A 26590-nucleotide genomic window follows, 5' to 3' on the forward strand; every position below is an offset into this window, starting at 1 on the left:
CAGATAAGGACGAGTTGGCACGCGAGGCTGGCTGAGCGCGAGGGTCAGCGAGCTTGCAGCCAGCTTGCAAGCAAGGCTGCGGAGGCCCCGGTGTGAGCCGGTGTAGCTGGAGCTTGTGATTGGATGAGGTTTCGGTGAGCCACAGCTTACCCATTTGCACTTGATGGTGTGGCTTGAACGCGGTGGGCCTTCCCGGGAAGTGCCATACGCCACACTACCAGGTAGCTGCACCGCCATAGCTACCCCGCCCCGCCGCACAATAATACCTAGGTACCTACCTAAGGTAATCAACCGCCACCAAGCTCCCAAGTTCATCTGGTTTGTGGGCGCTGCGGATGATGCTGCAGGCCGGGGCGCGGCGGCACTGTTGTCGCGGCAATGGATGGATTTTCTCGGAACTGCAACACGCAAGGATGCAAGCTGCAACACATGATGCCCCGCGCGCGCCACGGGAAGCAGCCATCCATCGGGCAGCGAGACAAGGAGCGGGGCAGGCGCCCGAAACGCAATCATGATGGCCGCATGACCAGGTGGAATGCGGTGCCATGGAGCTTGTTCGTCTGATTGAAGATTGTCTGTTTGTCATATCCCATCGTGTAATTTATTACAGCCCAGCAGGAAGCAGTTTGTGTGGGATGGCGAAAAACAAACCCCCATTAGAGTTGATGCCCTGCCTTGCCTCACATCAAACCATGGATACCAGCCTGGGAATGACCCCGCCCTCTGAGTGGCCCGCCACTTGCTAAATTGGCCCGCCTACCCGTCCGCAGCTGACCCAAGCACAACAACCTGGAACACAGTGGACGAGTCTAGGCAGGTAGACGTGCTGGCGCGGCTCTGGAACGCCCTGAAAGTTCGCCCGAGAAGCCCTGTAAGAATTGGCCCCTCCAGTGCCCCCTCCAAAGACCCCTCCAGGCCCTGGAAGCAATTGCAACAGGGCATCAGACGAGTCCGCTAAACAGCTGGGTGTCCACTGAGACTCCCCTCCACACCCAATCACAGCACCGAGAAAAAAATTCCGTCGAGGGCCTCCTCCCACCGTTCTAAACCCCCCCTCCATCCTCCTCCTCCCGAGTTTGGCTCTTTTCCTTTTCTTCTCCTCTCCATCCCACTCCAGCACCTCTCCAGCGTTTTTTCGGTGCCCTCCAGCTCTCCATCCTCTCTCTCTCCCTTTCTTCAGGACCTCGATTTCTTGTCAATACCATCACCATGTCGGAAGAGGTGAGTTCCTATTCCCCCCGCGCACGCGCCCTGCCCTTGCGTCCATTTTTCGACTCGAAAATTCACCCCGCAATGTGACTCGTGCCCCACGGTACCGAGTAGCCTCGATGCTGCCCTTCGGCTTCACCAGCCATCGACGAGCCATCGCCAGCGGGCGCTCCTCCATCTCCGCCATCTTCATCATCTGCTTGCTGAGCTCTTGCTAATTGCCTCGTTTTTACCTCTCCAGCATGATGTCACCTTCGAGTCGGCCGATGCCGGTGCCTCGCTCACCTTCCCTATGCAGTGCTCTGCTCTGCGTAAGAACGGTTTCGTCGTGATCAAGAACCGCCCCTGCAAGATCGTCGACATGTCTACCTCCAAGACTGGCAAGCACGGTCATGCCAAGGTCCACCTTGTCGCCATCGATATTTTCACCAACAAGAAGTACGAGGATCTCTCTCCTTCCACCCACAACATGGACGTCCCCCACGTCTCTCGTCGCGAGTTCCAGCTTGTGAGTGAACCCTTGCCCCGCTCCACAGGGGCCAACCCGGCACTTCCCCTCCTCGCCCCCGAGCCCAACAGCTAACACGTACCCAGCTGGACATCGCCGACGACGGTTTCCTTTCCCTCATGAACGATGATGGTGACACCAAGGATGACGTCCGCATGCCCGATGGTGAGGTTGGTGACAAGATTACCCGTCTTTTCAGAGAGGAGGAGAAGGACACCAGTAAGTTGCCACCCCGAAAGCTCCCCTGAGCTTCGTCGATGGATAAATACCAGTCGGCGACACTAGTTTTGACGTGGACATGCCACTAACACTGTCACAGACGTCGTCATTCTCACCTCCATGGGTGAGGAGGCCGCTGTTGAGGCCAAGGAGGCTCCCCGCCAGGGTTAAATGTCTTTCCTTGGTTACGGATCCAGCTCGCAGTGGCCCTTGGCCTCTCGGCAATCCCTTCTGATGTTGGGCTGTGCGTGAGGGATCGCTTTGTTTTGATGAATTATTGACACATCAAATATCCACGGGTGGCGAGTTGGGCGTCGTGCTGAGGGACTCTATCTGGACAGGATTGTCTGCTGGTTATGACATTCGGCAATCCGAAGCGCCCGAGTTGCGGCCTCGATTTTCCTTTGTTTTACCCACCTGCTGCAAATGCCTTCATGTCACGATATTCGTAGCGGCAAAATCATGAGATAAAAAATGGGAGAGCTTTGGAGTTGACAGAGTCTGTCCGATAGAAGGCCATTAAAACCTTTACGGAACTTACTTCCCCTCATGCAAAATCGTGATATGCATCCTGTGAATGTCTCATCAGGTACCGACCGTTAGCTAGGCCTAGATAATTATAGCAGTGGTCCGTTCCCCATGTTCATCGACGCCCACGCCGATAAGCGACGTGTGCGTGGCCGGATTGATGGTACAAGGAAAAAAGTGCAGATTAGATTAGATACGCGACTTGGGTATTTTCAAGTCAAAAGGAAAGGTACCGTGAATATTGGCATCGTCAGCATAGGTATAAAGCTCGGATGCTGCCTTGGCGGACGAGGCTTCAAGGGATTAGCCCAGTGAAGAAGAAAGCGGTCACTGGTGTTTGAAGTATCTTGCAGCGCCGTCTTTTTCCCGACAACCAAACACATCACACGAATCTTGTCTGTCCAACAGATCCTCCACTACGCCAGCAATCGACTAGGCCATTCGTGTCATGTAACATCTCGCCCGTGAGAAACTATGGACGAGCGGCGGGAGCTTCGCAAGTTCCCTAAGGGGGAGAGATGCCCGGAATGTGGCGTGAGAAAATGGTATCTGGAGAATGGTCTCCGATTCTGCTCTAACGGCCACCAGGTTGAGGTGCGTGCAAGCCAGCGGCACCCATCTGCCAGGCATCTGCTAGGCATCACATAAGCGAACAAGAAGTTGCTGACAGATACTCAGGGCTTTATTCAATTCGATATTGGTGACGAAGAAGATGCGGGGAAACTCGGTGCTGTCGCCAAACGAGAGAGGGAAGTCAAGGAGAGAGAGCTCCGCCATCTCACTGGCCAGGCTGGCAAGAACCTCTATCTCGAATGTCTCCAACTAATCCTCAGAAACCAAGTACTGTGGCTCGTCAGCTCCAGAGGCCACAAAGACGAGCTTGAGACGGTGGTTCGTGACCTATGGGACCTTCGCACTCGCGGCTCCAGCAACCTTGTGGCTGAGGATGCTCCCCAAGAAGACTCGCTCGAGATGTTCAGCTCCCAACCAGCAACAGAGGAACTGGTCAAGGGAGTTGACAACAGCAAGACAAGGGCACAAAGTTGGGATCCCAGCCGAGGATCAGACTGGCCAATGCCAAGGATGATTGAGACCCTTGCCTTATGCTATCTGGGCTGTCTCCTGCTTAGAATTCCGACAGGTGTTGGAGAACTCTGCACTTGGGTCAACAGCGGACACATGCCTTGCAAAAGAGCAGTGAGTAGAGCTTACTTTTAGTGTTGCAGGCGCTCTGCTGATGAAAGCCCTCAGTATTATGACCTGCCTCAAGAGATGCAAGACAGATTGCCTTCAGCGTATACAAGAGCTCTGAAGGTGCCTCTTCACGCAACTCTTCAGGGAGTTGACCTCCATTACACTGTCATGAATCTGGCACTTTCATACCACCAAAACTATGGGATGATCTTCCCTGCCATCAGCGACACGCCAACTCTTGTCGCCTACTCGCGACAACTAGCACTGCCGGGTTAGTTCTGAATTCGCATGGTCACACCTCAACTAACCACCTCCCAGTCGAAGCACTCATTACAGCACGAAGCATCATATCTGTAATGAAACTAGGCTTCCAGCTACCTATACACAAATCTCGACTATTCATCCTCGACTATCCAGAGATAATGTTGGTTTCAGTTGCAGTAGTTGCGACAAAACTATCGTCCCCACTCGGCGGTAGTTCGCCATTGCTTCAGGGTACTGGTTTTGAGGCAGGCCTCCGATTTAACTGGGACAAATGGCGAGAGGCCATGGCTGAGCTTGACGATCCATTGGCATCCCAGGGTGAGCCAAGCTTTGACAAGGTCACCGCGGATCAAGTGATTGCGATGACATCGGAGCAACTTGACAAATACTTTGCACGCATTTCGAGTCTAATAGACAAAAAGAGTGAGTGATCTAGAAGGATCAAGCGACCGGAATACTGATGAGTTCAGATGACAATGCCATCTCGAGGTTCTTCCCCACCGAGGACGCACCTCGTCTTGAGCCTCTACGACATGAGAGTACAGAGGAAGATGCGGATAGCCGAACCAAGATGGTCTTGGGTCAAACCGTGAAGGTGCAAAAGGAAGACAACTCCGATTTGGAAGATGAGCCGGCATCGAAACCCGACTTCACATACGACGCTTTTCGTGCGGTTGAAGACCTCACAGAGGCCGCACAATATTTTTACACAGCCGCAGGTAAGAGTTTCCCCGCTATCGCTCAGGATCGTGATACTCATATTATACCAAGGACGCGTGGCTGGCCTATCATTGCAGGAGATGGTTCGCGCAGTTTACATGCTAGAACAGAGGATACTCGCCTGGCAAAGGGAGAAGAAAAGGATGGGATAGACAGATATTATACCCGGTTTAAGACAAGTAATATGGTATCTCTGACCTCAAGATGATCAATACTCTACCGCAAAAATCAGGCGTCCATTCGTGATTCAGATGATTCACTCAACAATAACACCAAGACGATGTCCCGAAGCCCAATACCGCACAGGGTGCCTGCCAGATTGGGCCCTTTGGTGTGGAGTATCGTTTTGGTGCGCCACGTGATCTGGCTCCTGACCCTAGGGTTTTCTTTCGGTTGAACATTGCGCCCCACCAATATTGCGCGCAGAACCGGCTTCTCCAAACTTCACATCGTCAGCGTCACAAAAATCAGTCAAGAGTGAGTAGACCCCCCCAGGCATGGCTGCCAAACGCCAAACGCACGGAGAAATGATATACTGACTTCCTGACAGTGCAGATGTAAGCCCGAAGCCCGACGAAGCCGAATATCGCACCCCTCGTACTGACAACGCAACCCAGTTTCGTGAAGACCCTCACGGGCAAGACCATCACCCTTGAGGTCGAGTCCTCGGACACCATTGACAATGTCAAGTCCAAGATCCAGGACAAGGAGGGCATCCCCCCGGACCAGCAGCGACTGATCTTCGCTGGCAAGCAGCTTGAGGATGGCCGCACTCTCTCCGACTACAACATCCAGAAGGTGCGTGGGAACAAGCGACTGGGTTGACCCCCAGGTCGCGGCGGAATTTTCGCATGAGAGGGGAACGAATGCTTACTGGAATTACAGGAGTCCACCCTCCACTTGGTCCTCCGTCTCCGTGGTGGTATCATCGAGCCCTCGCTCAAGGCTCTGGCCTCCAAGTTCAACTGCGACAAGATGATCTGCCGCAAGTGCTACGTACGTTACAAGCCATTTCCTGGGGAATTTTTCTATCAACAATGGCATTTCTAACAGATGATGCAGGCCCGTCTCCCTCCCCGTGCGACCAACTGCCGCAAGCGAAAGTGCGGTCACACCAACCAGCTCCGACCCAAGAAGAAGCTCAAGTAAACGATTTCTCCATGGATGTGGCGTCTGGGATTTTTGGCATTCTGGGGTCGGTGGCAAGGACAGAGGAGCTTCTTTGTTCACGAGTCTGGTTGTTTTTTCAGTAGCATTTGCACCACAGGCAATACACTCTAAATGATGCCGATGAACACGTGCCGACGGTCACTCAGGCTCGATCCCCTAAAAAAAATACATTCAAGCCTCCGATTTATGACTTTGTTTGTATGGTTGTGCCGGTGTTGCATTGTGTCGCGTATATTGTAGAGGTTGTAGAGTGATGTCAGCTTGGCGCGCAGAGTGACTGTATAACGGAATCATTCAATTGTGCCGCAAATGCAATCATAGACTGGCGATGCAATACATGCCATGTTGATTCAATAACCCAATTGAAAATATTCCTTGGGGCTGGAGATCAAGGATTCGCAACTCACAAGAATTAGTCATTTTATTCCATTCCTCTAAGTTATTCACTCCCTAGACTTCGCAGAGTCCCGGTATGCATGTACAACCTACCTAGCCTAGCGCGAGACTATTGTCCGAGAGTCCCTTCAAGTAAAGATATTGGGCATTATTCGAGAGAACTCTTGCAAAGAAAGGAAATCAAGAGATTGTTTCTATATGTTTTTAATATTATTATTTAGATACCATATTATCGTAATCAAGTTCACGCAATGGATATTGGGGAGATGCTTGATGTGTGCGACTAACACTGCATTAAGATGAGGCTCATGAGCGGGTCACCGTAAGCGTCGGGAAAACTCCGGCCCCATGTGACATCGACACGCCTGCGCGCTCCTGAATTACGAGCGCAACGGCCAGACTGTCACCAAGCTGACAGCAAACGCCACGACTCCAGCCAGCAACACCAACAAAGCTCCGAACACGGCAATCCAGGCTCCGGATCCATCTACAACCGCCCTTCCGGCTTCATCTGCAGCAGAGCGCTTGCCAATACACAATGGCGGGGTCCGGATACGACGCCGTCGTCGACGTCGACGATGAGGTACTGCTTGCCTGGCCGTCATGCCCCTCCAGCTCCGGAGCTTCAGATCAACCAGCTTGAGAAGCTCCATCGCCCACACGCACCATCTCCCATTTCCATCGCATCAGTTACTAACGTGCTCCGCTTCGCAAACAGGGCGACCTCGGTCACACCGATCTCCAGGAAGACCTCGAATTCCACACGTCCAACTTCAACGACACGACGCCGGGCGCCCGCAAGCCCCCCTCGGGCGGCCTTCCCGCGCCGGCCACTGCGTCAGGCCCCGGTTCATCGAAGCGTTTCCTCTGGTCCATGTCATTCTACGCGCAGTTCTTCGATGTCGACACCTCGGCTGTCTTGTCACGCTGCTGGGCCGCGTTGTTCCCTCGCGCCAACTTCCTCGATGTGCTCGAGGGCAACCCCGACTTGTACGGGCCCTTCTGGATCGCCACGACAGTCGTCCTGATCCTGTTCCTGGGCGGCACTATCAGCCAGTACCTGTCTTCTACCGGCAAGGCGCCGTTTCTCTATGATTTCAGGCTGCTGAGTGGTATGTATTCTCCAAGGTCTCCTACACTCCAACCTCGTTTTGTGCTAACCCTGATTGCCCAGGCGCCGCCGGACTCATCTACGGCTACACCCTTTTCATCCCCATGGGCCTATTCTTGGCCCTCCGCTACTTCGGCAGCGAGTCGGCCAATCTTCTCGAATGTTGGGCTCTTTACGGGTACTCCAACCTCATCTGGATCCCCGTCGCCCTCATCAGCTCCTCGCCCCTCTCCGTCCTCAACTGGATTTTCGTCGCCGTCGGCTTCGCCATGTCCGTCGCCTTCCTCCTGCGCAACCTGTACCCGGTGCTCAGTGCCACCGACCGCCAGGTCAGCAAGATTCTGCTCGTCGTCGTCATCGTTCTGCACGCCGGTCTCGCCCTCGCTATCAAGATCCTCTTCTTTGCCCACGGCAGCCCCGTCGCTAGCAAACCCAAGGACGGCGATGACAAGAAGGGCAGCAGCTAGTCAGCTCGTACTTTAGGAGGAGGAATGAGAATCAGGAATTCAAGGGACGATGATTTTCGAACTGCAATGTACAAGAGTGTACCTATGTTTTCAGCCTGCGGGCACGGGTTGGGCCACGGACGAGCCCACGCAAGGGGAACCATGATATTTTCAGTACTGTATTTTTACAATAGACACAGGTAGCGCATCCATCCATCTATATGGGCATGCTTTTTTGGCCCTCGTTTAGCTATGTCTCTGTTGTCACATGTTACATTACTCGCAACAAATCGTCATGTAGACAGCCGTCCGTATATCACAATCGTCCTCACGTACAACATCCCCCCGCCACAGAAACTTCCCTGGTTATTCTTGGTTTAAACCTTCTCCACGGGACCATTCTGCGCCTCCCAGTCGAGCCAGCTCCCGGGGTACTCGCCGACGTTTTCCCAGCCGGCCTGGCGGGCAAGGGCGGCGGCGGCGCGGGCGCGGACTCCGGCCTTGCAGTAGATGAGTAGCTCGACGTCCTTGGCGGGCCGGTCGAAGCCGTAGGCCACCTGGAAGTCCTCGTCGGAGATATGGAAGCTCTGGACGGCGCTGGTGATGGGGATGTTGATGGCGCCGGGGATCTTGCCAGTTTCGAAAAGCTCGACGGGTTCGCGGACGTCTGTTCGGGGGGTAACGAGTGTTAGCAGGGCATGTGGCTATAGGCGTAGCCTTCACTGGAGACAGCGGACAATTGGGCGGTGTCCCCAATTGTAAATGGCCCGGCGATTCCGTCATGACGTACCAACAATGACAGTCTCTCCGTCCTTTCCCTTGTTCTTCTCCACCAGCGCCTTCAGCTCGTCAAACTGCCACAGGTGCCTGCCGGGCTCGAGATCGTCTTTGGAAACCGAGTACCAGCGGCGCAAGCCGGCGGCGGCGGGAGCGAGCAGGCGTGACTGCTGCTTGACGGCAGGACGGAGGGCGTAGGCCCGTGTGGCGGCGGCGAAGACGGGGGTCGCGGGGCGGAGGGCCGAGACGGAGGCGGCGCGCAGGGCGGAGGCCGAGACGGCGAGGGGGCGACGGGATGCCATGGTTTGTTATGCGTGGTAGATGTGAGAGGGCCGAGGGTAATTGAGGTCGCTAGGCAGTGCGGCAGGACAGGATGCGACGCCGGCGATAGTCGAGGTACGTCGATCTAGTCGAAGTTGTGGATGGTGGAGTTGAGTCCAGCAGCTTGAGAAGTACGTACCAGACGTTGAAGAGCGGCCCGGGGACCTGGGTACTTAAGCTTGGGCCATCCCCCGCGATGATGTAAGGCGCAATTCGGCAAACAAACTCCCTCCCAGCGCACAAAGATTCTACGCTACCAGATAAGTACATAGAGGGCCCTCGTACATGGAGAGATCGACGCATGCAGAGGCAGAAGATCTACAATGGGTTCTAATCCAACGTGCCCTGTACTACTACAATCCGGTCTTCAATGGCGCCACTGGCTTGATCAGCCAGTAAAACTTCTCTGCTCCGAGCTGCACATGACATGACAAAATAGTACATGATCAAAGCTGAGAAGGAATTGAGGCTGTGTCTCATGAAGGCGGCTGACGACTCCTGCCAGTATTAGCCATCTCACCTCATCCCATACTTACATCCATAACCCTGACCCGAACTGTGACCACCTTTTTCCATTGCCTCCTCTCTATAAAGACTCTCTCACCTCCTTTCCATGCCATACTCCTCATAGTGCCACCCTTTATGGCTTACGAGTTACATGCCTCGTCTTTCTTTTCTCCCAAATTCATGTTTCTTCATTTCATACTTGTCTTCCATTTGCTGTCTAGTGTCCAATCGCCATGTGTCTGGCTGCTTAATGCTCTACGGCCTGTAGCCCGAGGAAAACGCCTACGGGCCGCCCGCCAATTATATACACAAAGAATAGGTATTACAACTGATATCCCATCATGCCACTTCTTCTTGTTCCTCTTCCTCTTCTTCGATCGACGAAGCTCATTGTTCTAGCTCTTACCACCCAGAGCAGCATGACGCTTGTCCTGACTGTTTTCTCCTCTCTCAGCCATAGCTCGTAATCCGGTGGTTTGTTTTTCTCTTTGGGCCCTCTTTTTGGTCTGTCCCAGACTCGTCCATCAGTCATTTGTTGCCTCCTCATGGTCGTGAGGTGGTCATCAAATCGCAAACGTCAAGTGTGTCATAATTCAGCCGCACAGCGACCTCAGTCAATGCACTCAGCACTTCCTGTCCTCGAAAGTCAAAGGGCAGTCATCCTGCAACAAGTTAGTTCTCTCCTCTTTGGTTACCAATAATAAATCATGAGAATAGAAAACTCACCATGGGGAAGATGGTAGCAAACACCTTGATCTCCTCAGACCGAGGAGTGGCATGGTGCTTCCAGTTCAGCATCATCGACGCCTTTCCAATCATCAACGCCAGGTTCAGCTGAGCATACTGCTGGCCGAGGCAGTAGTGAGGGCCCACACCGAACACCAGATAGTTCTTCTTGCCCTTCTCCTCAGCATCGCCGGTGTAGTATCGCTCGGGGTCGAAGTAGTCGGGGTTCTCGTACACATCCGGGTCGTGGAGCGCCATGTATGTGGTGGGGATCAACATGGAACCTATCAAGTGTCATCAGTTAGCACTCGTCAATCTCCGTCATATGCCAATACACCAATCGAAGGGAAAACTTACCCTTGGGGACGGTGTAGGTATCGCTGATGGGGAACGGCTTCTTGACCAGGTAAGGAACCATCAGGACGGGGGGTCGGTATCGCAGTAGCTCGCGGACGACGGCGCGGGTGTAAGTCAGGGACTCAAGCTGGTCCATATTGACCTCAGCGGTGGTGTTGCCATTGCGGACCTTCAGGTTCTCATCTCGGACACGGTCTAAAACGTCGGGTCTCTGGGCCATGATTTGGAACAACCAAGTGCAAGCGCTGCTGGTGGCATCCTGCGAGGCGAAGAGGAAGGTGAAGATGGTCTGGGAGATCTCATAGTCGTTGAACATGCGGAGGAGAGGCTGAGGCTTCTCGATACCCTCAGTGTCTCCCTTCGCCTCGGCCTCGCGCCAAGCCTCGGACTTGATCATCTGCACAACCCAGCCGTCCATGATGCAGGTAATATCGCCACCAGCGGCCATGCGAACCTTGCTCTTGGCGGCGCACTTGGCAAACTCGGCCAGGACCATATCAGCGGCCTTCTTGCCGTACCAGGTCTTGGTGTAGGGGATGATGATGGGGAAGTTGACAAGCTCAAGAGCGGCAGTGATCAGGTAGTAGTCATCGGAAATCTTCTTGACGGCCTCATCAGAGATGTAGTGGCCGACAAAAGTGCGGCAAGAAACGGCGCACATGACATCACGGAATTCGGTCATGAAGGGCATGGGGTTGCCGTTGTTCTCCTTGGTGAGGTTGACGAAGCGCTCGAAGTAGGCGTTGTACACCTCCTCCTGGCCGGGCAGGTAGCTCTCGAGGGACTTGCGGGTGAAAAGGTTGTTGAGACCCTTGCGGAAGTCGACATGTGCCTTGCCATCAAGGAAGACCCAGTTGTCGTGGCCGAGGAGCTTGTGCGCAACATCGACGACGCAAGGCTTGACGTACGAGGGGGAGTTGAGGACTTTCCGAGCCATGTCTCGAGTGGAAGCGATGACGACGAACCTGTACAAGAATGTCAGGGCAACTGGCACCAGAAACCCAGCACGAAGGGATAGACTCACTTGTGGAAGACGGAGACACAGCTGAGGGGACCGCTGGCCCACTTGTTGTAGTACTCCTCGAACTTGGGGTCCATGGACTGGAGAAAAGGACCGATGAAGGGCATCTTCCAGGCGGGACCGACAATGGAGCCCTTGTTCATGAGGTAGCTGACTGCGACGAACCCGACGTTAGTGCGACAGATCATTGAGGATTGAGCGAGAGTGGGAGGAACGCACGCTGATCATAGACAATGCACATGGCAATGAAGGTAAATGCGAGGGTCCAGACTCCAGCATTGGAGATGGCATCGACAACATAGTCGAGCTGGGGGGGGATGTTGACGTTGGGGTACTTCGCGTTGGCCAGGGCGGACGTGAAGCCCGAGGCAGTGTAGTTGATGGCGTCCATTGTGGCTAACGGGATGGAGAGACGACACACGGGTCGAATCTACGCCAGGAGAATGCGAATTGGATCTAGGACGAGCTGGGTCGCGTCGCGAAAACGGAGCCCGAGTCGACGACTTTTGGTGTTGACGGGTTGAGTCCCAAGGAGTGCGCCGGGCCAGACGAGAAGGAACACTCGACGACCAAAGGTGTTGACAGGGACCTTTCGACGAGGAGCACTGAGCCTTGGAGGTGAGGAGAGGAAGTGAAAGAAAGAGAAGGGGGGTGGGAAGGGAAAAGTAGGTCGAGAAGCCCGGCGATGGAGGGAGGAGGCGTTAGTAATTCCCGGACTGGGCACCGCAAGCGCCGGTAGGGTCAGCGTGCTTTAAGGAGTACTTAAAGGACCCAGGAACGTTGGATGTGTGTGGATGGGTATGGGATCCAAAAAGGGCCCGGGGTTCCGGGGGTAGAAGAGACCGAGCCAAGGGTGGGATTTTCGGTGGTGATTTGGTGGATGAGGAGGAGGATGAAGAAGTGGATGAGACAAGGGACAGTGCTTGGGCGCTTTCTCCGTGTATTCTCTGCGCTGTGATCTGCTGCCTCTCGCAATACCGGGGACGTGTAGCGTCCAGCCGTGTTTTTTTCTCACCTTCTTCGCGAGTTGAGTCGCTTGTTCCTCGTCTGGTGGGCTTTTCTCTCGACCGAGATTGACCAGGGGAGGGGAGGAGAACAAGCAATCAACAGTGATGGGGGGGCGTGTGGTTGTTTTCGGGTGGATGCTCATGGTGGGGAGGATTGGAAAGCCACCACACACCTTCCCTACCGTACCTTCCCTACCGTACCTCTCTACCCGCAGCACTAATGTAGCAACAGAAGGAGCAGCATCAACAACAACAGCAGACAACAGCAGAGCGCTGGCGGACGACGCGGAACAGGGATGTGGCCGCGGCCCTACTTAGGGCTGGGCCAAGTCTCTCATTACCAATACACGCGATACGATAGGAACTAACCGGGACGATGAACCGAGCCAACACGGGGACAATTGCAACAGTGAATGGAATGGACAAGCCTGTGGCCTGGGGGGGTGCAGATTGAAGGAACTACGATGCTGGCCCTGACTCCGGGACATCTGAGATGACGACAATCAGCCCTTTTTCTGGGCTTCATTTCAATCACTTTTTTTTCGCAGGCTATCTCGCGGGGCGAACCCACCAGGAAATTTCCCATCGTGGTCTAGCGCAGCAATTTGGTTGGGCAAGAAGCACGGTTAACTTCTAGTTCATAGAAGGGCCGGCCGCTTCCTCCTTCCACTTTCCACCCCTCGCCCGCCATCGCGTGGTTGCACCTAATACGTAGACGTAGGTAAGTACAATGGGCAGCTCAGCAGGTCTGCACTCCCGGCCGGCTGCGCTGGGTTCCGGGCCACAAGAAAACAGACCACTCTGCGGCACCCGGAAGAGCGGCGACAGGCTGCGGGTACAGGGCAGGGAAGGCACGGAGCGGCACCCGCGGTCGGGAGCAAGAGCGGGATCGTCCATCACAACCACTCAGGCAATGCGTCAATGAAATCAGCTCAATTCGTTCAAACACCTAGTCAGTCCATCTGTCAGTCAATCAATCAATCAGTCCATCAATCACACCCCCCTCCATGATCGTCTCACTCCCAACCACCTCCCTCTTCTCTTTTTGGATCTTGCATCTTGCATCATCGCAAATTCATCGTCATAGTCCGCCGCTTTAACATCTCAGGGTCAGGCCCTTGCCTTGCCCACCCACACGCTTTCCCCACACCCACCCCACCACAGACACCTCTTCCATCCTCCAGAATACTTCCACAGCAATAATGTTTAGTTGGCGTATCAGTAGTCATCCAGCTAGATTGACAACAGATCCGTACCATCTTGCTCTGTAAGTTGCCCTCCATGGTATGTACGCCATATAGTCTACCGCCTCGGCCGGAATCTCGCAACTGCCCCGAGGCTTTCTCGTACATCGTACGTTTCCCCAGGGTTGGATAGATCAGGGCTGACCGAAGAGCCCCGGCTACCCGGTGCCCTATGCTCCTTTCTATGATTCTCGTCTAGATCCGCCCCGACCCGGCGGATTGGAGCATCTTCTGTCACCTCCTTGTTTTCTTCATCCCAAGACACTCGATACCTACTCAACAAAAAAGAGCCCCTGCTTGATGCGGTGTCTGACTATCTGCCAGGTGTTTGACCAGCCGACTGCTTTACAACCTGACAAACTTGCTTTTATACTACTCGCGTCATCAGATGAACTCAAACCCCCGGCACTTCGCTTGGCCTCGCGAGGTTGCGGGAAGACCTGAAACAGTGTTTCTGTCAGACATGGTACCAGAAGCCAGTCAAGTCGCAAACAACAACTTCAATACTGAATGTGTATAGTAATATGCGATATCTGATCTGTGATATTGTTTTAGGCCCTCCTCAACTTCGACTAGTCTCCCCTTCCGAGTCCTCCGGAGTCCTCCGCGCATACGTATTCGGGATATCACGCAAGCAGCACAATGCCCCATTCCATAGGGCCAGACAAGCACCTTCGCAGATACTGGTGTTGTATCCTTGCATACGCGCCCGTCGCTTTGACACGACTGATCCAGTCCTCGGGATTTGACGCCGAATCGAGGGCGGGCGTACGCAGTGCGCGTATCCGTATCGTCTCGGTCATTGACTGTGTGGAACATTCCGAAGCGAACAAGCCATTTGGGCGTCGTGGCCACAACACTGAATTTCAGAATTCCAACTTCGGCACGGAGCTATCCGCATATGATTTCCAATGCCAGCTTCTCAAGAGGCAGACATGAATACAATTCGATCTATCGTCAGATAACCCACCTACGGAGGCTAAACTGAATACCTTACGACCCCATTGACATCAGAAATTAGCGGGCTAGCATTAAATCATGGTGCAAGGGCGGCGTCGCACCCTAGCTTTATCCATCCAAGGCGCGAAGGTCATGCATCTGATTTCACAACTGCCAGACACCATCGACCAGACACAAATGGCCGGCTCCTCAACATGCCTCGTGCTGATTGGCGCATCTCCCTATCGAGCTCGTGGAGCCGTTCAAGGGTCGCGTGGACACAGCCAGTCACCACGTTAGGTACGCACAGGGGGCGGGCCATCAAGCATATGAAGAGATGGTTAATTAGTGAATCCATTGAACCAACAAGCGCACCCCACTTGACAACACGCGAGTCCTGTCACTCCGGGCAAGTCTGGATAGACAGTCACTCGTATTCGGCCAGTCGCCTCGTCAGGTGCCTTTTGCATCCTCCCCATCCTACATGCATAGAAACCATACCTGCGCAATTTGGGGCAAAACAACTACTGTGTGTACACGGGATACGAGTATCAATAATCACGATGACTCCATCGCGTGAATCATCAATGATGGAGACCGGAGTTCCTATCCGCTGTTTCGTAACCACATGGCTCCCCTGATGCGCTCGGCTGCCGCCGTCGATGGTGTTTTATCGTCGGCTCCCTCGGAGCTCCACGCAGCAAACCCATTGGCCAATTCGTCTACGCATGGCCAATTGATATTGACCGCTCTTCAGATGACTAATGGGCGTGTCGATGTGCTCGGGCGACCGATCCAATATCCATTTCTGGCCGTGTACGAATACGAACCGGGGGTCCGTCGCCAAAGAAACGACGCCGCCGCCACGCCGCAGAACCTCCCAACGATTGGGCCAACTTGGACCCTTTTTTCCCGAATTCGACTGTGCATATTTAGTAGTGCGCGCCAAGATGATGGGTGGGTGTGCACACATTAGTTCCGACCCGGTGATTGCTACCGTAACTGTGCACAGGCGCCCTGCACGGCAGATCACAGCCCGTTCGCTGTCCGGAGTTAAGGATGATGAGATGTTGGTGCTACTTACACAGTCTGCACTGTCCGTACCGTCCTGCGGTGACAACACTGAAGAGGGTGGTAATGGCTCATTCGCCTCCTCCTCCTCCTTCCCCTTCTCTAAAGGGGGAAAGTCGAGTGACACAGGCTCAGGGCCAACATTGACGCCAAGAGTCGGCGGAATAACCTTATTGTGAGGCGCTCTGGCATCGTGCCCAAGCGTGCCAATGCAAGTCGACGTCATTGCCCTTCATTTCTCAACTTGTCGCACGCCCTCTCTTCTAGTTCGGAGTTCGATGAGTCGGCCCCGGGTAAGGAGTCATCGGGCGTGTACTAGCCAGTTGATATTAAGCGGCTGAAGCTTTGTGGCGGAGGATTAGCATGACATGAGCAGGTGGCTGGTGCCTGTCATATGATGGCGGCTTACCCTATACTTTCTTTCCAAATTGGCAAATTGACAAACATTGCTGACGTATTGGCTTGCTTGTAGTCGTTCCAATGATGAATGTATTGCTTTGATGTCTTCTCTTGTATAATGTTGTCTCACGGGAAGTCGGTCCTCGTATTGGATGCAGCGCCATGGTCATACATGTCATCTCCATTGAACACGAATAGGTCATATCTTGAGATTGTTTGCACAGGCTTGCCATCTCATCAACATATACCCCATAGTTCAGGATCAGATATATTCCGACCAAGAATCACCATAGACTAGAATATTATCAATGCACTACCAAAGAATACACGGAGCTTGTCGAGAGGTAGATGGGCGATGCCTCGCAGAAAGCACGACTTGCTCGAATATATCAACTCTTACAATCCAGCCCTGAAACTGGATCCTTGCTTATCCTCTATCCCTGTCAGTGGCAGGCAAAAACCTGACAAGAAGAGCCGACAGACGAAGTTACCCTCCCCGATGTTCACGGGGCGGAGCTTCTGCAACGCTCGGCGAGGATGCGGAGCACCTGGCCCTGGTACCAGCGATGTGGGCCTTGAACCCACCCGGCCGCCGTGCATCCCCGAGCCGCCGGTGTCCGTGCCGGTACCAAGGAGATCTGCACCCGGCAGTGCCGATCTCAAAAAAGAAGGTTGCCGTAGCTTGGGGATCGAAGGTAAGAGGGTGGTTCTACGTGTGCGGTCTGTGGGTGACATTGTCATTGTGGACGCTTAAGGGTGAGATGTGTGGAGGGGCGTAGACGGGAGGAAGAAGATGGAGGATCTGGAGCAGGACAAATATGCGATTCTTTTGTTTAGATGTTTAGAAGGGCAGGATGATCACATGGTTGCCAAGATGATGTGTGATGATGTCTATCTGCAGAACACACTTGATGCATATCGTCCACATTGATTTGTTTGAGTGATGATGACATGGCCACGATTTCTGAATCACAGTGCCAAGTTGTCTCACATCGAGCTGCACGAAAACCAACACCAAGATCGCGCATCCACGTCATGGAATCCTAAGATTCGGCCATCTTCCCTGCCACACGCAACTCGTCCACGTCTTCAAAACCTGGCGGCTGCGGGAACATTGCGTCATGGGCGTCGTCCAAAAGTCCCCACGAAGTAGTTCTACCCTATAGCGGGCGGGTCCGAAGGAGGGGGCCTCAGAGGCAGCCCGAAACAGGCAACTGGAGCGTAGCCATCGATTGATTGGCATTGGATGGGCAGTATAAGCGGAGAGTGGGTGCGTAACGTAACGTACGTGTCTACGAGAGTAATGGTTATAGCTTGGGTTTCTGGCGCGTGTCACGCTTTTCAGCCCGATGGGTGATGACTGATGACTGATGACTGATGGCATATGGTGGTGGTGGTGGGTTGTGGGTATAACTGGAACCCGTCCGCAGTCGCAATCGCGTGAGTTTCATCATCACTCACGTCGAAGCTACCACTTGCAACCACTCGCCATCCAACAACATCATCGTTGTCATCTACAACACCAAGAACCATCATCGAAACAACCCCCCAGAAACCAGCCATCATGCCTACCTACATCGTAAGCAATACCCTATCCCGACCCTCACAGTCTCGCAGAACCCGAGGTTGCTGACAGCTTCTACCCCTCACAGGTCTCGTGCAATGACGACGCCACGCCCGAGCAGGTCCAGTCGTAAGGTCCCCCCGATGCCTCCTCGAACGCAGACGAGATGAAAAGGAGAAGAACAATAAGAGAGGAACTGACACGGCGTAACAGTGCCAAGCAGCATGCCATCGACCAGGGCGGCAAGATCGAGCACGAGTACACCCTGATCAAGGGCTTCTCGTGCGTTGACCCCTCCCTCTCAACCCCATCGTCTTGCTAATAGAGCCGCAGGGTCTCGTACCCCGAGGGTAGCGTCAACACGCTGGAGTCTCACGAGCACGTCAAGCTCGTCGAAGCCGATCAGCCTGTCACCACCCAGTAGAGGATGGCAGCACTGGGAAGAGCTGGGACCGCATCAAGCTGGCCGGTCGAGGGACTGAGGTTGTGCATAGATTTCAAAGAGCCTAGTTACCTGCTACCCCCGTCGTCATATCTATAGAGGATATCGGATCTGATTACACGTGCCACCGAAAGCCGTCTTGTATCTTGCGTGTTCCTCGGCACCTCTGCGCCCATCCCGCGACTGATAGGAACCGGCCCGGTGACGTAGAGCCTACGATAGCCTACAGTCGGCAGCCCCTCCGCAGACAGCCCCCCGCGCCCCCCTGTAAACCCTTTAAAAGGCCCTGTAAACCCCTTCCGGGGGTCGTCGCGTTAGCGCGCTTTCAGGCGGCTTATCGCGGGGCAAAGACGTGCTGCCGCTGCCGGGCCGTGGTCCAAGCTCCACTGGCTCCGGGGCAGACGGCGAGTCATCCATCCACCCGAGCATCGTCAGCGTCTTCAGCGCCGGCGTTTCGAACCTCGACCACGCTCGCGCTTCGCCTACAACGTGAATATCTGAGCAGGCAGAATGCTCAAATGAAGCGGCGGCAATGAATGGCTCATCTGCCAGGTCAATGAGGCGCTGTCTGCCCCGGAGCACCCAGGGCACCGCTCCGTCTGCCACCACTCTTCCCCGTGCTCTCCCTCAGGCCGTCTCCCGGTCTCAACCACTGTCACGCCACCATCACAGCCCATTGCACACCGTTCGGCGCTCGCAATGGACTTCAAGTTCCTCTCCCAGCCCGCCTGGCAGCTCGCAACGCCGCTACCTGCATAACCACCATAACCACCATAACCACCATAAGGTATCGGATGCCGAGATTGCGGCGCTGGCCCGGCAGCATCAACACCCACTCAGCCTGGCTGACCTCGTGAGGTATGTTGACATTGGCCCGTGATGGACGACAAGATATCACCATACTGACGACTTGGCAGACACGGCCGTCCCCCCCTATCATCCGAATCCCTCCTCTCCTCGGCCAACTTCGCCCTCTCGCTCCTCCCCGTGCGCCTCGCCCACCGCATCCAGGCCCTCCGCAACCTCCCGTACATCGTCGTCACGAACCCCAACATCTCACGCATCTACAACAACTACATCCACTCGCTCTCAATCCTCCTGCCCTACCTGCACGCCTCGCGCGACGGCCACCCCATCGCCTCGCTGGACGACGAGGTGCGCTTTACCAACGTGCTCGCTGAGCTCGTCCAGACGCACACCGACACTATCCCCATTCTCGCAAAGGGCTTCCTCGAATGCCGCCGCTACATCTCGCCGGTCGAGGTCACCCGTTTCCTCGACCAGCACCTGCGTGCTCGAATCGGTACGCGCCTCATCGCCGAGCAGCACATTGCTCTGCACTTCAGCAGTCAGCCTCACTTTGACCCGCCGGCCAGTCCTACGCCCTGCCCGGAGCACCCCTCGTATATTGGCGTCATTGATACCGTCCTCAAGCCGTCCGACATCATCGATTCGTGCGCCGGCTTTGTGGCCGACATCTGCGAGCTGCGCTACGGCGTCCGCCCGCATCTCCAAATCGACGGCGAGCCTGACACCACCTTCGCCTTCGTGCCCATGCACCTCGAATACATCGTCACCGAGCTCCTCAAGAACGCCTTCCGTGCCACTGTTGAGAATAAGTCCCGCGAGCCTGTGATCGTCACCATCGCCCCAGAGCCTCCCCTCCGCCTCCAGCACCCCTCAACCAGCGACAACCCGCCTGTCGCTGTTTCGCGGCCCTCGGAGGACGATAACCGCGGTGCCTTCCGTAACGGTGGCATCGCACCGCTCGACGACAACGCTCCCGGTGTCACAATCCGCATCCGCGATCGCGGCGGCGGCATCCCCCCGGATATCTCCCCGAACATCTGGTCATACTCCTTCACCACATTCTCCGACAACCCCGACGACTTCCCGGGCTCCGGCAGCGGTAGCGACGGCCTGGGCGCCATCACCTCCGCGAGCGCCGGTGGCAGCTCCATTGCCGGCCTGGGCTACGGCCTACCCCTGAGTCGAGCATACGCAGAGTACTTTGGCGGCGGCATCGCTGTCCAGAGCTTGTACGGCTGGGGGACTGACGTCTACCTCCGCCTCAAGGGCGTTGGTATGATTGATAAGTAGAGTAGGACTTGTCATAGAAATCCATTCCTCTCCCAAAGAGATTCAAGGTTCACAGGACAGAGGACAAGGGAATGAGCATAGTAGATGGCAACAATAGTTGATATTTCCGAAAAACATAGTAACGAATGGAACTAAGAAAATGAATCTAAAATGAGTGAATGCTTTCATAGTCGGAATAGAGAGCGTACGTCGTCAGATTATGACTTGGATTTACGAACACCGCAGCCAATTTCGTTGAACGGTGTGAATACACGGAAACAAGCACTGCAAGCCAGGCAAGCAAGCAATTAAACCAACATATTATAATAAAAGAAAATCCTCTCTGATCAGGCCAAGCGATACAGCATAACCCTAACCATCCCAGCCCAGTCCAGCCCGGTGCCATTAGAACACTCTGATCTCTTCAGTAAATGGGTGAAAATAATTATCCAAGGAACGACTCCCTCTCCCGAACACAAACGCCGCCGAGAACAAAATCTTTAGCTTTCATTTTGGACACCCAGAGCCCATCCGTCCCTTTTTCTTCACTGGTCGCTTCACCACCCGTGCCGTCGCGGGGGAACGAATGCCCGGGTGCGTGGGTGGTTGTGTATAAACCCAAAAAAGGTATGTACTGAGATCAGAAGAAAACATGTCTCCTTCTCCCCACGGTTCTACATCTTGCTCTCCACCGCATTACATATTCTCGAGCTCGTGATCGATCTGGCGATCCATAAAGGTACGGCGCTCGCCGACCAGCTCCGTCTGCAGGCGCTGCTCCACAAGGGCGCGGACCTGCTTCTTCGTGACCGTGTCTAGATCGACTTCGGCCAAGACGGAGCGGATCGACTCGACGATGGACATGTCGGTGGGCCCGCCCTGAGACTGCTGGAAGTCGAACGACGAAGTTGAATGCATGGCATCGGGCATGGGAGACCGGGTGCCATTGTTATTGAAGCCCAACGCAGTGCCCGATCTGCTGGCACCGCCCATCGCAGGAGATAGGCTGGCCTGGCCACGCAGGTTGTTGATGCTAGGCCGTTGACCAGGGTAGTCATTGTATGGGGATTGGCTGCGGTTGATGTCATGGATACCGGTGCCCATCGACATCATCGACTGGCGGTTCATGGGAGAGTCTTGGTAGGCACCCATGGCAGATCCACCACGGGCCATACCTGGAGAGTGAGGAGGCAAGTAGGTGCCGCGACCAGGCATGCCAGTTAGGACAGATCCCTGGGGTCCAGCTGAGTAGACTGACTTCATGTCGTCCATCTCGTACTGGTCACCGAAAGAGTAGTCGTTCTTCTCCTGCTGGTATCCGCCACGGCGACCAGGAAGGTTGTTGGACTGAGCGTAGTCGTCCCATCGCTGGAGGGGAATGGAACGAGGGTCAAATTCTTCTTCATCCACAGCAACAATCTGCTTGTCACCCTTCTCACCAATGACAATACGGGTGTTACCCCACGAGAAATTGTCCTGGTTCCAGAAGGAGTAAACAGGAAGGATAAACGAGTAGATCGGGTAGGCAAGAATGTAGATGATCATCCATCCGATGTGTTGCCACTGCCTCTTGAGAATGAAGATGATGGCCTGTAGACCGTAGACCGCGGCAATCATGATAATGGAAATCATGGGGAACTGGCCTGATCTCGTTGCAATTCGGTAGATCAGATAGCCCAGATACGCGCAGGTGGCCGGGAGAATGATGGTACCGCAGAGATCAATCAGGACAACGAAGCGCATACTGAAACAACAGAAACCACACATCTCTTTGAGGCGCATCAGTTCGACGAGGTTGTGAATGGTCGAGTTGATCCATCGACGACGCTGGGACAATAGAACGCTCCAAGACTCGGGGGCAGCCGTCTTACACAGGGCATCGGGGATGAACTTGTATGACATGCTCGGGAAGTGCTTCGTCATGAGGGTAGTCAGATAACGATCTTCACCAAGAGCAAGCAGGTTCTTCTTATGAAGAGTGTCCACATCGCAAACGGCATAGTCCCTGATAACAGCGTCCGAAATGAGGAGGGGTTTGCCTTTGTCCATGGTTCTGAGTCGATACATGGTGAAACTGGATAATGATTAGTGGGATTGCCTTTGTTTGGGGTTAATGTCAATACATACCATCCGGGCAAACATGTGACACTGCCGAAGAGAGACTCGAAAGCCTTGGCCAGGTTATGAGAGATGAAATACTCGTAAACTTGGATCATAGTCCACCAGGTCTTCTCGTCGTTCTCTAGAGTTGTCTCACCACAAATACCAGCGATCTTGGCATTGTTGGTACAAGCGGCAACCAGTCGATTCAAGGAGTCCTCCATGACGCAGGTATCGGCATCAACCATGAGGATGTATTCATAGAGCTCGGGATCCACACCAATGATGTTGTTGATCTGATGGAACATCTCGAGCTCCAATGGGCTCATGGGAGAACGGTGATGAACGCGGTTGAGGAAGCTCATTAGGAGAATCTGAGAGTCACGCTTTCCACGGTTGCCCGGCTTCGACTTGGACTGCTCGGACTCCTTACCAACCTTGACGACGACGACGTATGGGACAACATTGCCCTCAAACTCGTAGAGACCGGAGTAGACCTTGCCGTAGTTCAGCTGTTCGCTGCCAGTGCCCACAGACTTGAATGGAAGAGCTGGCGGGTCAACCTTGGGATCAACTCCGAGGATGTCGAGAACAATTTTGGGTGTTGGGCGATCGTTACCCGCACCGACAATCACACCATCACAAATCACACAGATGAGTTTGCGTTTGTTGTCATACTGAAGTGCTGTCAGGGAATCAAGAGCTTTTCGAAGCGAATCCTCGCCTTCGGTGTAGGCGGGGACCTGGCAGATGACAAACTTGTCCTGAGGAGAAGGACGGCGCTTGGAGCCGAACTGAAGGGCGGCCAAGAACTTGATGGCGATGACGGAACAGATGATAATGGTAAAGGCCAGAAGGATCCAGTTGTTGACCTGGCACTTGGCGCTGTCTCGGAAGTCGGTGATGCCCGCGTAGCTGATTCGCTGGATGCAATACCAGCTGTTTAGGATGTTGGCGTGCTTTGTCTTGTTGCCAACTGAATCCTCGATGAGAAGGTCAAGAGACTTCTTGATGTTCTCACCAGGGTTGTTTTTCCAGAGATCTGACACGTCACTGTTGAGGAACGAGTATTGGCTGATGCTATCCATCAAATCCAACGTGTAGAAGTAGTCCGTAAGATCATAGATCTGGTTCCCATACATCGCCCAGTAATGCTGATCGTTCTTGCCCTCGTTCTTGACCTTGGATTCCTTGTACACAAGGTCGCCATGGTAGTACTCCTTGATGGTAGGCTCGAAGTTGGTCCAGTACCAATCGTCCTGGTGGAGGGCGCTAGTCCGGTCAGTGGCATAGTAGCCAGAGGTGTGAAGAGCCGTGGTGTACTCGGGAGTGTTATTAGCGGTCAGGCGCGTAGTTTCCTTAATGCCCAATCCCTTGCAAGCCATATGCAGGGGAGGAACGAAGTACTCGTCCATCACGAGTCCGGCCAGAGGCTGCATGTTATCGGTGGTGACTTCGATATCAGTATCACTGTGCTGACGTCGCCAGAAGTCTGAGATGTCATAGACTTTGCCGTGGATGCCAACCCAGAAATCACTCTCACCCTGGTGAGTGGCAAGCTGCTTGACGTTCCATGCTTTATCGGAGTTGGGACAGAGCAGTTTACCAAAGCCAATAATCCAGAATACTATCAGGGCGTTGATCACTAAAATCAAGAAACACAAGACGAACTTCTCACGCCACGCCATTCGGACATCGGGTCGTCGCATACGACCGACAGTCGAGAGAACTGGAGAGGGGATCCAGAAGGTGAGAGCCCAGACAAAGGCTACCCAAGCTCGACGGCCAGGCGGAACCTTCTTGGTCTCGAGCTTTTTGTTCTTCGCCAGCTCAGGATCCAAAACACCGGTGAACTCGCCGTCTTCATTGTAGTAGACCTCACCCTTATAGGTGTCACCCTTCCGACCGAGGCCGTAGTCACCGGCGCTGGCATTTCGTAATGCACTCGGTGTGATAGAAGGCGCGATAGTGCGGGCCGGCATCTGGTTCTGCATCTGGTTCTGACCCAGGGTAACTTGGCTCATATTACCCTGGCTGAATTGGCGGTTGTGCACTAGGTGATCGTTGCTGCCGTTAAAGCTGTTGTCCAAAGCGGGTGGAGCAAAGAAGCCACTTCCGTTGGCAGAGTAGCCAGTATCGAATCCAGAGTTGAACGGGTTCGCAACCACACTGCGGAGGCTGTGGGCAGGCTTCATGTCCAACATGCTCTCAGCCTCCCACCAGGCACTCTCGCGCACCCACACGCGTTCCTTGCCGATGTAGACCTCGCCATTGCTCCAACCACGCTCCAGCATCCAGGTCTCGATTCCATCTTTGCCGTCCTTGCAACCGAGAGTCGAGTATCGTTGAACAAACTCATCGACATCAAAGTCGGCAGTGTAATCCAGGCTCCTGTTACGTCGATTCGCCCACTCTGGAAGTCTCCAAGATCGGAGTTGTCGAGAGACCGTGCCAGCTGACCAAGCTGAAGTGATGGCAGGAAGAGCAGCGAGACTAGCCGGAGAGTCGTCGGTAGGGTGCATGGACAGGTGGTACCAGGCACGGCTCGAGCTGAGGATGGCGGGGAGATCAAAACGGCCGGCTCTTCCAAGGTTGATGCCCTCACCCTCCACTGGGAAGAGCAACTTCTTGAGGAAGCCATCATCTTCGCCCGCATAAGCAATCTTCTCAAGAATAACCTCTCTCTTCTCGAGCTCATGCTGACGCTCCCGACCGGAGGGGCCAGTCATGATGTTCAGATCGGGTGCAACCTCGGCCACAGCCTGTTGCATTTCTCTGATGACGGAGGAGCCAGCAGGTGACACGTCCACGCCGTCCTGGATCATCTCGGCGTTGATACCAAGAGTATCGTCAAAGATGGAACGCATAGCGAGTGCCTTGCCCAGTGTAGGGTTAGGGATTTCAATGACGGTGATGGAGACGGTGTCGCCATTATCCTCGTTGGAGGTAGGGGTGCGGACACCCCGGCCGTCAACGGACTCATCGCCGTCTCGGATGCGGAGCATCTGAGCTGCAATAGCGGTGTTGGCCTTGGAAATGACCCAATCAACGAGTGCCTCATAAAGGCCGCCAACGAATGTTCGGCGGTCCTCAGTGCTGCACTTGTGAAGAAGGACGTCGGGTTCCATTCCAAGCAGACCACTGACATCCTCGCAGATCTCTTCTAGGTCATCAGAATCGGCAGCATAATCAAGCGAGTTGCCGAGCTTGAGCAAACCAGCAAGGGTGGAGATAAAGTTGCGATGAGCAGAACCCTTGATTCCGATCTCTTTCAAGGCCTGTCGGAAATCGTCGGCAGCAGCTGCATCGTCGGCAGTAGGCAGATATGAAGGGGGATCATATGTTCCCGAGCGCGTCAACAGAGCATAAGCCGAGGCGGACTTAAGACCCAGAAACTCACGCTCAGCCGGAGTGGAGGCCGACGTTAGGAGGTAATAGAACACATCGAAGGCGCGGTATCCAGCTTCGGCTGGGATATTAAGAAGTCCATTCGCTGTATCAATACCGCCCTGGGATAGTGCGAGAGAAGCCCCTGTGAGGTTGCCAGTCAGGTTTAGGGTCAGTGTCACACCAAGCGCAGCCTGCCTCGGAGTTGACGGATTATAAGGAGTCACGCAACGGAGGAACGGGCGAACGGCCTCCAGAGACTTGTAGACTGAAGTAGGAATCGAGAAAGGGAAGGTGTTGATAAAGGGCACGAGGGTCGAGGGAGCAGACTGATGGAGTGACCTGTTTTTGGGCTGTTAGCAACAAAATGAGGCTCGATGAAATTGGATTGATGAAACCTACCCCAAGATAACGCAGCCGTCTTCAGCACGGCGTCTGGCATGCTCCCAAGCTTGAGCTGCGAGGCTGCCATCTACAGTTGGGCCCGCCTGGGCCGCGGTGAGCCATGTGTTGACGACAAGGCTGGTGCTGCCATCGAGCTTATGGGGCTGCGAAGCCAGGTAGATGTTGTGGACGGCATTAAGCAGGGTGGTAGTCGAGACCTGAGCAGCCTGTGGACCGCCAGTGCGGGCACCACCCAGGGCATCGGATGCCACTGAGTACATTGACATTCGGTTCGCCATGGCTGGAGAAGGTGACGTCCTCACGGGACAATCACGGGGTTGACGTCGCGATCTTTCGGGTCGGTCGTGGAACCGCGTTTGTACCGATGACCGGATTCACGGAAGAGAGGAAGACCGGTGCAAAGTGGTCTGTAGAGAGCACACAGCGACTGACGAGAACGAAGGAAGAGTGAGCAGACAGAACGAAGGTTTGTGAGAGAC

The 26590-nt window shown here is 54.4% G+C and overlaps 10 protein-coding genes across 10 annotated transcripts; 5 read left to right on the forward strand and 5 right to left on the reverse strand.

The window, feature by feature from the left end:
• Positions 1 to 218: 218 nt before the first annotated feature.
• Positions 219 to 636, reverse strand: BGZ61DRAFT_436823 (uncharacterized protein; the record flags this gene model as incomplete). Its single annotated transcript, XM_046244034.1, has 1 exon — positions 219 to 636. A coding segment is annotated over exon 1 (308 nt), but the record flags the coding sequence as incomplete, so codon positions are not given.
• A 573-nt stretch (positions 637 to 1209) lies between these two features.
• BGZ61DRAFT_488401 (translation protein SH3-like domain-containing protein) lies at positions 1210 to 2107 on the forward strand (the record flags this gene model as incomplete). The annotated part of the gene is made up of 4 exons (XM_046250107.1): positions 1210 to 1221; positions 1451 to 1717; positions 1804 to 1936; positions 2037 to 2107. The coding sequence occupies 4 exons, from the start codon at positions 1210 to 1212 to the stop codon at positions 2105 to 2107; spliced, it is 483 nt and encodes a 160-aa protein (XP_046111479.1).
• An 831-nt stretch (positions 2108 to 2938) lies between these two features.
• Positions 2939 to 5791, forward strand: BGZ61DRAFT_338947 (ubiquitin family-domain-containing protein; the record flags this gene model as incomplete). The annotated part of the gene is made up of 8 exons (XM_046239179.1): positions 2939 to 3058; positions 3143 to 3661; positions 3716 to 3929; positions 3977 to 4345; positions 4393 to 4725; positions 5205 to 5440; positions 5528 to 5638; positions 5705 to 5791. The coding sequence occupies 8 exons, from the start codon at positions 2939 to 2941 to the stop codon at positions 5789 to 5791; spliced, it is 1989 nt and encodes a 662-aa protein (XP_046111480.1).
• A 698-nt stretch (positions 5792 to 6489) lies between these two features.
• BGZ61DRAFT_436831 (YIPF1 protein) lies at positions 6490 to 7979 on the forward strand. Its single transcript, XM_046244035.1, has 3 exons — positions 6490 to 6791; positions 6927 to 7320; positions 7383 to 7979. Exons 1-3 carry the CDS (start codon positions 6747 to 6749, stop codon positions 7784 to 7786), a joined length of 843 nt encoding a protein of 280 aa, XP_046111481.1. The 5' UTR covers positions 6490 to 6746; the 3' UTR covers positions 7787 to 7979.
• Positions 7980 to 8142: 163 nt separating this feature from the next.
• BGZ61DRAFT_336804 (Rhodanese-like domain-containing protein) lies at positions 8143 to 8433 on the reverse strand (the record flags this gene model as incomplete). The annotated part of the gene is made up of 1 exon (XM_046238996.1): positions 8143 to 8433. A coding segment is annotated over one exon (291 nt), but the record flags the coding sequence as incomplete, so codon positions are not given.
• Positions 8434 to 9993: 1560 nt separating this feature from the next.
• Positions 9994 to 11865, reverse strand: BGZ61DRAFT_524943 (cytochrome P450 61; the record flags this gene model as incomplete). Its single annotated transcript, XM_046252684.1, has 5 exons — positions 9994 to 10032; positions 10097 to 10380; positions 10454 to 11418; positions 11478 to 11628; positions 11694 to 11865. 5 exons carry the CDS (start codon positions 11863 to 11865, stop codon positions 9994 to 9996), a joined length of 1611 nt encoding a protein of 536 aa, XP_046111483.1.
• Positions 11866 to 15027: 3162 nt separating this feature from the next.
• Positions 15028 to 16190, reverse strand: BGZ61DRAFT_436838 (uncharacterized protein). The gene has a single exon (XM_046244036.1). The coding sequence runs from the start codon at positions 15959 to 15961 to the stop codon at positions 15335 to 15337; it is 627 nt and encodes a 208-aa protein (XP_046111484.1). The 5' UTR covers positions 15962 to 16190; the 3' UTR covers positions 15028 to 15334.
• Positions 16191 to 17435: 1245 nt separating this feature from the next.
• BGZ61DRAFT_436843 (uncharacterized protein) lies at positions 17436 to 18374 on the forward strand. The gene is made up of 4 exons (XM_046244037.1): positions 17436 to 17713; positions 17787 to 17827; positions 17912 to 17980; positions 18032 to 18374. Exons 1-4 carry the CDS (start codon positions 17699 to 17701, stop codon positions 18120 to 18122), a joined length of 216 nt encoding a protein of 71 aa, XP_046111485.1. The 5' UTR covers positions 17436 to 17698; the 3' UTR covers positions 18123 to 18374.
• An 84-nt stretch (positions 18375 to 18458) lies between these two features.
• Positions 18459 to 20313, forward strand: BGZ61DRAFT_1282 (branched-chain alpha-ketoacid dehydrogenase). Its single transcript, XM_046237117.1, has 2 exons — positions 18459 to 18998; positions 19058 to 20313. Exons 1-2 carry the CDS (start codon positions 18673 to 18675, stop codon positions 20238 to 20240), a joined length of 1509 nt encoding a protein of 502 aa, XP_046111486.1. The 5' UTR covers positions 18459 to 18672; the 3' UTR covers positions 20241 to 20313.
• Positions 20314 to 20770: 457 nt separating this feature from the next.
• On the reverse strand, positions 20771 to 26590 carry BGZ61DRAFT_1297 (chitin synthase-domain-containing protein). Its single transcript, XM_046237132.1, has 3 exons — positions 26109 to 26590; positions 22347 to 26048; positions 20771 to 22293 (listed from the first exon to the last, which is right to left on the reverse strand). The coding sequence occupies exons 1-3, from the start codon at positions 26387 to 26389 to the stop codon at positions 20916 to 20918; spliced, it is 5361 nt and encodes a 1786-aa protein (XP_046111487.1). The 5' UTR covers positions 26390 to 26590; the 3' UTR covers positions 20771 to 20915.

Source organism: Ilyonectria robusta (assembly GCF_021365365.1).
Source record: "Ilyonectria robusta strain PMI_751 chromosome Unknown BGZ61scaffold_1, whole genome shotgun sequence".
In the NCBI taxonomy this organism is placed as follows: Eukaryota; Fungi; Ascomycota; class Sordariomycetes; order Hypocreales; family Nectriaceae; genus Ilyonectria; species Ilyonectria robusta.

What these genes read in the sequence shown, in the direction of transcription:
- BGZ61DRAFT_436831 (XM_046244035.1), top strand. Translation starts at nt 6,747, where the DNA reads ATGGCGGGGTCCGGATACGACGCCGTCGTCGACGTCGACGATGAG. An exon ending in TCGTCGACGTCGACGATGAG is followed by an intron (nt 6,792 to 6,926) that starts GTACTGCTTGCC and finishes CTTCGCAAACAG; the next exon opens with GGCGACCTCGGTCACACCGA. An exon ending in TGATTTCAGGCTGCTGAGTG is followed by an intron (nt 7,321 to 7,382) that starts GTATGTATTCTC and finishes CTGATTGCCCAG; the next exon opens with GCGCCGCCGGACTCATCTAC.
- BGZ61DRAFT_436838 (XM_046244036.1), bottom strand. Translation starts at nt 15,961, where the DNA reads ATGACGTCGACTTGCATTGGCACGCTTGGGCACGATGCCAGAGCGCCT.
- BGZ61DRAFT_436843 (XM_046244037.1), top strand. An exon ending in ACGCCCGAGCAGGTCCAGTC is followed by an intron (nt 17,828 to 17,911) that starts GTAAGGTCCCCC and finishes ACGGCGTAACAG; the next exon opens with TGCCAAGCAGCATGCCATCG. An exon ending in ACCCTGATCAAGGGCTTCTC is followed by an intron (nt 17,981 to 18,031) that starts GTGCGTTGACCC and finishes ATAGAGCCGCAG; the next exon opens with GGTCTCGTACCCCGAGGGTA.
- BGZ61DRAFT_1297 (XM_046237132.1), bottom strand. Translation starts at nt 26,389, where the DNA reads ATGGCGAACCGAATGTCAATGTACTCAGTGGCATCCGATGCCCTGGGT. An exon ending in GACGGCTGCGTTATCTTGGG is followed by an intron (nt 26,049 to 26,108) that starts GTAGGTTTCATC and finishes GCCCAAAAACAG; the next exon opens with GTCACTCCATCAGTCTGCTC. An exon ending in GTCACATGTTTGCCCGGATG is followed by an intron (nt 22,294 to 22,346) that starts GTATGTATTGAC and finishes ATCATTATCCAG; the next exon opens with TTTCACCATGTATCGACTCA.
- BGZ61DRAFT_1282 (XM_046237117.1), top strand. Translation starts at nt 18,673, where the DNA reads ATGAATGGCTCATCTGCCAGGTCAATGAGGCGCTGTCTGCCCCGGAGC. An exon ending in AGCCTGGCTGACCTCGTGAG is followed by an intron (nt 18,999 to 19,057) that starts GTATGTTGACAT and finishes ACGACTTGGCAG; the next exon opens with ACACGGCCGTCCCCCCCTAT.